Here is an 11,071-nt window from a genome sequence, read left to right as displayed (position 1 = left end):
AAAGACTTAGACTCCCACACAATAATAGTGGGAGACTAAGTCTTTTTATAAGTCTTATATATCTGGGTATTCCTGTATTGGGTGCGTATATATTTAGGATCTTTAGCTCTTCTTGTTACATTGATTCTTTTATCATTATGTAATATCCTTCTTTGCTTCTTTTGATCTTTGTTGCTTTATAGTCTATTTTATCAGCAAAAATTGCAACTCCTGCTTTCTATTTATTTATTATTTTTGCTCTCCATTTGGTTGGTAAATTTTTCTCCATCCCTTTGTTTTGAGTCTTCGTGTATCCTTGCATGTGAGATGGGTCTGGATGTAGCATACCAATGGGTCTTGGCTTTTTTTGCCTGTCTGTGACTTTGGATTGGGGGATTTAGTTGAATTAATAATAATATATGTAAGTTTGATATTCCCGTTTAATGTTAGCTGGCTGTTTTGCCCATTAGTTGATACAAGTTCTTAATTATGTTGATGTTCTTTATTTTTTGGTATTTTTTGGAAAGGCTGATACTGGTTGTTCTTTCTATTTGTGGTGGTTTTTTCAGAAGCTCTTGTAAAGCAGGCCTGGTGGTGATGAAATCTCTGAGTGCTTGCTTATTCACAAAAGATTTTATTTTTCCTTCGCTTATGAAACTTAGTTTGGCTGGATGTAAAATTCTGGGTTGAAAGTTCTTTTCTTTAAGGATGTTGAATATTGGCCCCCACTCTCTTCTGGCTTGTAGGGTTTCTGCTGAGAGATCTGCTGTGAGTCTGATAGGCTTCCCTTTATGGGTAACCTGACCTTTCTCTCTGGCTGCCCTCAGTATTTTCTCCTTCATTTCAACCCTGATGAATCTGGCGATTATGTGCCTTGAGGTTGGTCTTCTTGAGGAATATCTTTGTGGTGTTCTCTGTATTACCTGGAGTTGAATATTGTCCTGCCTTGCTAGGTTGGGAAAGTTTTCCTGAATAATATCCTGAAGCATATTTTCCAGCTTGGATTCATTCTCTTCGTCACATTCAGGTACACCTATCAAACGTAGATTAGGTCTTTTCACATAGTTCCATATTTCTTGGAGACTTTGCTAATTTCTTTTTATCCTTTTTTCTCTAATCTTGTCTTCACATTTTATTTCATTAAGTTGGTCTTCGACCTCTGATATCCTTTCTTCTGCTTGATCAATTCGGCTGTTAAAACTTGTGCATACTTCACGAAGTTCTCGTGTTGTGTTTTTCAACTCCATTAATTCACTTATATTCCTCTCTAAATTGTGCATTGTTGTTAACATTTCGTCAAGCCTTTCTTCGAAGTTCTTAGTTTCTTTGCATTGGGTTAGAACAAGTTCTTTTAATTCCCAGAAGTTTCTTATCATCCAGTTTTTAAAGCCTGCTTCTGATAATGGAACACAGTCTTTCTCCATCAGCCCTTGTTCTGTTGCTGATGAGGACCTGTGATCCCCTGTAGAGGGAGAGGCGTTCTGATTTTGGGTATTCTCAGCCTTTTTAGGCTGGTTTCTTCCCTTCATTATAGATTTATCCATCTGTGGTCTTTATAATTACCGTCTTTATAGTTGGGTTTCTGAATGGACGTCCAACTTGTTGATTCCCGGCACTAAAATCTGAGCAACCCATTGTGCCAGCCAAAACAGCGGCGTTAAGATTGATGGTGCTTTTACTCTGCACCAAGAACCGCCGCACCAAGGCAGCAGCAAAATCGACTTGCCAGCCATAAGAGTCGCGCTGGTGACCCGTGGGGCCCCTCCGCTGGGAATCACCTGGTGCACGAGCAGCAAAAATTGATCTGAAAGTGTGGCATCCTCTCGTTCTCTGTGCTTTCAGTGGGAGCTACAATCCCGAGCTGCTAGTGATCAGCCATCTTGGATCTCTCTCCAGAGAGATCTGGAGAGAGATCTCTGGAGAGAGATCTCTGGAGAGAGATCCAAGATGGCTGCTCTTTTTTTCTTAGGAACTTCCAGAATCTAGGGTATGGAAAGTCTCATGAGCACTTTTAGACAGTGGACAGAGAAGCTTGTCACTTGGTTAACTCCCAGAAAATTTTGAATATTTCTCTCTGTTTTTTTTTTTTTTAACTGCCTCACTCTGCATAGATCTGGAAGCAAGGAGGAGCTGTGGCAAGTGCTCATGTGGTTATTTAATCTACCATTTTTCTGTTCTTTGTCACTTCTTGGAGGCAAGCATATGCCTAGTCCCAAGATAGGCAAGACAATGACCAGCTGCTGGAGTCAGACACAGAAAAGGTGAAATGTTAAGTGTGTGGTCGAAATACTTCCTTCCCCACAGAGAAGTTTTTAATTTTTTTCTTAACCTGGTCACTCTGCACTAAGCTATGGGCCAGGAGCTGTGGGAATGCTTATATACTATTTAAACTACCATCTTTGTTTTCTGTAGCCTCCAGAGATCTAGTATTTGCTTGGTCCTGTCAACACTTCAAGATGGGTAATATAGAAGACAGTTGCAAGGGTAGTACCTGAAAAGTTAAAATTTTGGATGTGCAGTCCACTCTTTCTCTCCATAGGGATAAGCTGGAGATGAGGTTTTCTTGCATTCAGTCTGTGTCGAGCCAGGGAGAAGAGCTATTGCAAGTGTTCACATACCCTTTCAAACTTCCAGTTCTTGAATACATGGTATTATAATGAGAGGAACAGCAAAGAGGTGTCTCCAATTTTCTTACAAGTCAATATAGCTGATATTGTACTTTCCTGGGGTACAATGGCCTGTGAACTAGTTTCTGGACTTTTCACAAATGGAATTGATTTGTGTATCACTGTTGAATCAGTGTATTCATAAAAGAAAAAATAGTCCAGTTCTTCCTATTCTGTTATCTCTCTTGTAATTCATATAGGCTTTCTTAGATTGTTTACTTTATACCTGCTAAAATAGTGCACTTACACTTGAGATATAGCATTTACGTAGCACTCTTGTTCATGATTTAAAGAAAAATGTGGTTGAAATAAAATGATTAAATTATCCCTAATATCTAGAGTCTAACTCTTCTGGGTTACTTTTAGACTCATATTTTCACTGGATTTTCTTATCCTCTGCTCTGTCAAGAGAGTTGAAAATGCTGATTTTGGGCATGGTGGAAGCCCTTTATTGGATTTCTTGCAAACTGCTTAAATTTCATTGCTGACCCTTTCTTGACTTTATTAGATTGTGGCTATAGACATTTTCAGAAAACATTGAGAAGTCACGTTTCTTCCACAGGTAGTTATTAAATGGTCTGCAAGCTTAAATGTCCAGTGGTAGAAATTGTCAAGTCTTGTAATCAGAAAAGACATCAAATGCACACAAGCTCAGGCAATGACAACAGTATCATGGCTGATTCCTAGACAATATCAGTTGCATTATGTCATCAAGTATTAGACTAATCCTTAGTCCCAGAAATGACAAAAAAAAAGTGTCTTGGAATTAAGAAAGTTTAATTTACTTTCTTCATATCATTATTTCCTCAACTTATTGTATTTCGAAATAATTTTGACTGGCTTCTTCTAATTAATTCTTCTAGGCACGATCAGGATAACTCCTAACGACTCTCGTTGGGTTGGAGCTTGGTGGCTTGGCTTCCTTGTGTCTGGACTGTTATCCATTATTTCTTCCATACCATTTTTTTTCTTGCCCCAAACTCCAAATAAACCACAAAAAGAAAGGAAAGCTTCAGTATCTTTGCATGTGCTGAAAACAAGTGATGAAAATAATCAAACAGCTAATTTGACTAATCAAGGAAAAAATATCACCAAAAATGTAACTGGTAAGTATTTTACATTCATTGTCAACTTGGAGTTGTTAATCTCAATGAAAAGGAGGAATGAATATTCCAAAATAATAAAGCATACCCAACTCATCTGGACTTGGATTTCTTTTGCACTAAATTTAGATATATTATTTTTCTAAAACACCTATTAAAGTTAACATATATGTCTTGAACACATAATAAATGAAAGAGTTACCTTTGTGCTTTTTAACAGGGAGAAACCAACCAAAAGCTACAAACATCCATTTTTTATAATCTAAATAATATATATTAATTTTAATATTATATGGTTTAAACTGAGAGTTCAAAGAATTATAATATTTCATTCCTTTATTTATTCAACGGGTGGTACCAGGAACCATACTATGCCCTGGTAATAAAACAGTACCTCTATTTTTCAGGAGCCTAGTGGGTGATACTGATAAATATATAGACAATAGCAATACAGTACCTTAAGTATTATGGTGAAGTTAAAAGTAACTATTCTCAGGTGTAGACATAGATTAAGGAGAAGGAAGTCAGGAGTTTCTCCCTAGGTAATTAGAGTGTATTTCGTTTGGTAATATCTATCTATCTATCTATCTAATCTAAATATTAAAAATAAAGTGGATGCAATGGTGGTATTTAAGATAATTAGAGGAAGTAATGTAAATTAGGATGCCTCAGCAGTTGATAGTGCCTCTTCTTTTGAATATAAGCCCTGGGGACTAATGGAGAACCACTGGGAGTCAATAAACAAAGAGAATGAGTTGGCAGCAACCAGAGCAAGAGATGTGAAACAGTGAGGTGTTGACAGAAGTTTGCAGATTAGGGAGAAATGGTGAAATAGTAAAAGCCAAAGCAATGCAACACCTAAACCCGTGGCATCTTTTTCAAGTTTTCTTTAAGATGACAAATTCTCCGGTGTAGCCTACATTCTTCCTTTTATCAGCTCTTTTACTTATTACTTTATTGTTGTTTTCTATCACACTAACCTAAAAGCAATGATGTTCTGGCACTCTGTATATTGGTTCATAGCAGAGGACTGTTAACTTTCAGCTACACTGGTATCTCAAAATTGTTCATGGCAAGAGAATTACCGTGATTTATTACGATTGAAATTGGGATATACAACAAATAGAAGTTTTTTTCCTAAGAATCAGGCGTTAAACAATCATATTTTTAAAATTTGACATTTACACTAAAAGTACTATACCAATAATTTTCTTTGTGTATGTTATATTTCTACTCTACCAAATCAAATCTTTAAAAAAATTAGGCTGTCCAAACCTATAAGGAGCAGGGTTTACTGTGATCCAAAAAGAACAGAGACGGTAATGAAGATAAAAAAATAGGACAGTTGTAGACATAATCTATATTATGAACAGTTTTTGTAGGGTAGTGACCCTAATAAAGAGGATCTCAAGTATGTATCTATTAGGAATGGATAAAATAAGAATATATAGTCAGAAAAAAATTTGAATTTATTCTATATGCTCTTTAATAGAATTAAAGCTGATTAGAATGAAAGGATGATTACACTTCATTACAAAAACAGTGTGTAAACAATGAGAAATGTTCAAAAGTAGAGCAAATTTCTTCCTGAGGCACTCAGTTTAATGCTGCTTGAGTTGTTTATTGATCCACTTATTAATGATATATCTATCCATCTATAGTAGATCATGATTGTATGGAAGTTCACACTGGATGACATTGAATTTCTCATCTTCAAAAATGCAATGATTTTGTGAATGTATATACTCCATTTCTGTTGAGGAAAGGCCACAACTCACATATAATACTTACAAATCAGGGATGGTTCTTCATGACTGGAGACCTGCAGAAAGAAGTGTAGCACTCTGGTCTAAAAATTTTAAATGTTGCTTGTTCCCGCTATACATTTTCTTACCTCTTCTTTTTTTTCTCTTCTGTGTCTTTTCTATATCTTTCTTTCCTCCTTATTTTAAGCAGATCCAACTCTTTCATAGCTGACATTAGATGGATGTCTTAGTTCTGACTATATGTGATGAAAATATTTAGAGATCTAAAGAGAGAAAAATATTTCAAAGCCTGTATCATCCATCTCTCAGTAACCATATCTGGTTCTATCTTGCTGAACTCTGATACTTCCTACTGTTTTTCTAAGTAGTTCCTTCTACTTTTAACTCTGATTACAGCTAGGTGACCTGGTGATCACAGACCCAGATGACATAATTTCTGCCATGAACAGAAGCTAGAAGTTTGTTACCACATCTGTTTATAGGCATAGGTGGTTGTATTATTATTACAATACTTGGGACACAACATCCCCCAGCTGCTTTCCTTGTATCTTAAGACAGAGGTTTTAAAATATTGCCAAATGTACTGAGAAAGTATGTTATGGTAGAAAAGCTGTATACTAGAGAAACAAGAGGTCTGAGTCCTCATACTAGATTGATCTTTAAGAATTTTGAACCTCAATGTTCATATTTCTGTGGGTTTCAGATTATGCTGTCTTTAATTTACATTTTCATTTAATAGTTATATTTTTAAGATAATACTTATTAAGTACTAATAAATAAGAAATATTGTATGTCTTATTCACTTTGGGGTTTTTTTTTTTTCTCTTTTTTTTTTCTGAGATGGAGTCTTGCTCTGTTACCCAGGCTGGAGTGCAGTGGCACGATCTCAGCTCACTGCAACCTTCTCCTCCCAGGTTCAAGTGATTCTCCTGCCTCAGCCTCCCAAGTAGCTGGGATAACATATGTGTACCACCATGCCTGGTTTATTGTTGTATTTTTAGCAGAGATGGGGTTTCACCATATTGGCCAGGCTGGTCTCAAACTCCTGACCTCAGATGATACACCCACCTTGGCATCCCAGAGCGCTGGGATTACAGGCATGAGCCACCGTGACTGGCCTTCACTTTTGTTTCTTGAACAATTAGCATATTGTCTGGTACCTAGTTGAAAACCGACCATTTGTTGAAGAACGAATAAGTGAATTAATACATTTGCAGTAGTATTGTAGCGTACCCAGGATAATCAAATATTAAGTGATGAAAGCAAGTTACGGAACAACACTTACGTATGACCCTATTCGAGGGTAAAATAAACTAAACAAATATTAATATACATATGGAAAATATTGAAAGGATATATTTTAAAACTGTGAATATCCTGTAGTATTGCCAGCTATCCTCACTCTTTGTGTTATGCAGCTATAGAATTTTAAATCTTACATGACCTATGTTCACAAGTTTCAGATGTAAATGTATATTTAAGTTGCATTCTAATATTTTCTTTATTTTTGCAATTTATAGGTTTTCTCCAGTCTTTTAAAAGCATCCTTACTAATCCCTTCTATGTTATATTTGTGCTTTTGACATTGTTACAAGTAAGCAGCTATATTGGTAGTTTTACTTTTATCTTCAAATATGTAGAGCAACAGTATGATCAGCCTGCATCTAAGGCTAACATTTTGTTGGGTAAGACATATATTTTACTTGTGTGCTTGATAAGTGAAATACTACTAAATAGTTGTATTCCAAGTGACATTTTATTGTGAAGGTGATTTCATATTTTAGCAATACAAAATAAGTATAATTTTCTTGTATCATCTCTCAAATGTTATCAAACATATAAAACCTGTGATGTCATTATTGCTCTGCATTTGAAGTTACATCTTATTTTAGATGAGTTCCTAAAGAAAATGTTGCAAGTAAATGGAAAATTGAGAGGTAATATCTGCATAATTGGGTCTTAATACTTAGTGCTGAGATCCTGAGACAAACCCTTTTGTAATTATAATCATTATAATTCTATAATTTATGGACTTTGAAATCAAGACTTAGCTACTTACAAAAATATGATACTAAGAGTTCCAAAAAGAGTATTAATTTAAATACATCAAAATATGCATAATCCAAATAAATATATTTTCCAGAATATTTTTTACTGCAATATCTATTTTAAATGACATATTTAGATGTGCTTATAAAGGCAAGTTTCCTTGTATTATTCTTCCCATAACTCTAGTATTGAAGACACATTATAGGAATTCAATAAATATATGATGAATTAAACAACTTATCATGTGGTATTTAAGTAGGTCATAAGTAAAAAAGAAAATGAATGTACTGAAGCACTAGACTAAGCTTCCAGACTACCTCTCTGTTGATTCTAAGATAAAAGTTTAAAATCAAAAGATACTGTTTTGACTTCCAATAACCTAGCCTGAGATTTTTCCTAGAGAGGATTTCATCTTTAATAACTTTTACTAGACAATAATATGGAAAAATTATAGGAGGTATTAAACATTATTAATCCTGTATGTAGACCTATTTGTCAATTCAGGGTCTATGTGTTTTTAAATAAATGATAAAGATATATTAATTATTCTATTGTCAAGCTCTGGGCAGATTTAGAGTGAGTTATTGAGGGTTGGAACTTGGAACTCTATTTGAGAGACGTAAAAGGCTTTCAATAATAGGACTGAAGTTCCATAGGCAGAAAGATGGTGTTTTGTTGTTGATTTCCAGAAAAACACAATTGCATCATTGAAATGATCTGCTCCAACAAACAAATATCCTTAGCCACTGCCTTTTGCTATTGAGGAAACCAAACTGTCATCATTGGCAGGAACAAATTATATGGACCCCCTACCACCATCCTGCTCTGTCATTCTTCTTTTTAAAAAGTAATAAGATTGACATTCTACTATAAAGACACATGCATACATATTTATTGCAGCACTATTTACAATAGCAAAGACTTGGAATCAACCCAAATGCCCATCAGTGATAGACTGGATAAAGAAAATTTGGCACGTAATACCATGGAATAGTATGCAGCCATAAAAAAAATGAGTTCATGTCCTTGGCAGGGACACGGATGAAGCTGTAAACCATCATTCTCAGGAAACTAACACAGGAACAGAAAACCCAACATGGCTTGTTCTCACTCATAAATGGGAGTCAAACAATGAGAACACATAGACACAGACGGGGAAACATCATACACCGGGGCCTGTTGGGGGCTAGGGGAGAAAAGGAGGGAGAGCATTAGGACAAATACCTAATGCATGCAGGGGTTAAAACCTAGATGACAGGTTGATAGCTGCAGTAAACCACCACAGCACATGTAAATGCATGAAACAAACCTGCATATTCTGCACATGTATTACAGAACTTAAAGATTTAAAAACAAGTAATAAATAAATTTGATTGACATACACTGTGTTTCATCTATAAAGACATATCAGAAAAACTGTGATTACAACTTTTTTTTTCTTTTATTTCTAGGAATCATAATCTTACCTGTTTTTGCAACTGGAATGTTTTTAGGAGGATATATCATCAAAAAATTCAAATTGAACCCAGTTGGAATTGCCAAATTCTCATTTTTTACTGCTGTAATGTCATTATTCTTTCACCTATTATATTTTTCCATGCTCTGTGAAAATAAATCAGTTGCCGGCCTAACCATGACCTACGATGGGTTTGTATAGATCACTATATCAATTGCATAATATGTTAACTACCTAATTAAGAGTCTCTGTATAAGTAATATAAGACAGAAAACATTTTTAACTAAACTCTTTTAGTTAAGAGAAATTTCAACTTTAAAATTCTCAAAATATCTATTTAAGATTTCAAACAGTTATTTTATTCCTCCCTTAAAGAAAAGCAACATCGGTTGTAATAATAATAACTATTATTTATGTGGTACTCACAATTAGAGACGGGTACTTTTTTCCTTACTTTATGAGTGAGAAAAGTAAGGTTTAGAGAAATCCATGGATTACACAGCTAGCAATGTTGAGATTCTAACTCAAATTTGGGGTTTTTAAGTCCAAAACTCTTAGTCTTAACCACCAAACTTGGATGGATCATAAGAGTCACATAAATGACATTACGCAAAAGTGACTAAACAACTTTTATCTACAGTTCATTTTGATGTTTAACAACTATCTTTATAAAATAACACTTTTAATATTGTGCTGAATTTTCTTTTTTGCAAGCGAATATTGTTTTTTTCTGATATTGTCTACATTGGAAGTAGCATTAAGAAATATTCTATATATAATTGCATATTAGACATTGAAGAATCTTTACTTTTCCATGATTTCCATGTATAGCAAAGTATTTTTAGTACGACAGTCTCCACCTCAAATCAAGGACAAGAATCCTATGCAGATTTCTAATAATCTCCTGAATATAGCCAACAATTTAAGCTTAGAAAGGTCCACATTCAAGCAACAAACAGAGATGCTCAAATCACAATTCAATAACGATGTTCTTTAGTGCTGCTTACTATTGGCTCTGAGCTTTCAGTCTGGATCCCATGAGGTGTTAATTTTAACTTGTCAAATCTTCACACATTTTCTTCTCTAAACATTATGCCATTTTTGGAGGCTTGCCTAGCTAATCTGAAACGGTTTCCCTGCACACTCCTAATTTTGAACTGTTATTGATCTTTCCTATCCACCATCACCTACTGTAGTAAATTAAAACACATTGTCCTAGAACACAGAATTTTAGAGGCAAAAAAACCGTAGAGATGATGCAATCCAATCCTTGTATTATACACTCCCTTATTATTTAAGACTGAGGAAAAAATGTACCATGTTGAAGCCACACAATGACTCTAAATTCTAGACTGATCCTATGTCACACCCTTAGTTCAAAAGGATTCCTGGTTTTAAGGGCAGGCCAGTTTCTTGACAGCAAGGTTAGTCACTATACCAAGTATACAAAAGATGGCAACAAGAATAAAAGAGGATATGTTTCATTTAATAAAATTTTGTCAAACCCTTCCTTAAAGGTAAATATTAAGGATATTTGTAGGATACATCATTCTCTCATGGGAATAATTTAATGATAAATAATATAATTAATAGATTCAACACTTATAAATTCCTGTGATTGGGATAAGTTTTTAAAGTATGAATTATTGCAGAGTTCTCAGAATGTGTTCTGAATATCTTTGAGGACCCTTAGACTTTATCAAGGGGTGCACAAGTTTGAAACTATTTTTATAATAATACCAAAACACTATTTGCCTTTTTATTCTCATACTCTCTTGACAGTATAGTGATATTTTTTAAGGCTCCAAGATATGTTATTAATTCATCAATCTGACTTTAAGATATGATTTAAGCATGTCTAATTTTTTTCTTAAATATTAAAATGTAGATTTTTAAATTCAACCTAGTTAAATAACATTTGTAGACTCACAAGACTTTGCAATGAGCTAAAAGTAATGTCATCACCTTATTGAAGAGAAACTGAGTCTCAGAAAAAAATGGCGTAATTTATCTAACATGAAAATTCATGACAGAATTATAAAGACTTCTTGT

General features: G+C 34.5%; 1 protein-coding gene across 1 annotated transcript in view; it reads left to right on the top strand.

Moving 5' to 3' along the window:
• LOC116557974 (solute carrier organic anion transporter family member 1B1) overlaps positions 1–11,071 on the top strand; it is a 122,589-nt gene that overhangs the window by 81,474 nt on the left and 30,044 nt on the right. The window contains exons 9-11 of the mRNA XM_032287795.1: positions 3,509–3,751; positions 7,035–7,199; positions 9,015–9,210. Coding sequence (XP_032143686.1) covers positions 3,509–3,751; positions 7,035–7,199; positions 9,015–9,210 — 604 coding nt within the window. The remainder of the gene's footprint in view (positions 1–3,508; positions 3,752–7,034; positions 7,200–9,014; positions 9,211–11,071) is intronic.

Source organism: Sapajus apella, unplaced genomic scaffold, assembly GCF_009761245.1.
Source record: "Sapajus apella isolate SASKATOON/1434 unplaced genomic scaffold, GSC_monkey_1.0 scaffold2, whole genome shotgun sequence".
Lineage (NCBI taxonomy): Eukaryota > Metazoa > Chordata > Mammalia > Primates > Cebidae > Sapajus > Sapajus apella.
This window is presented reverse-complemented; position numbering and strand designations above follow the sequence as displayed.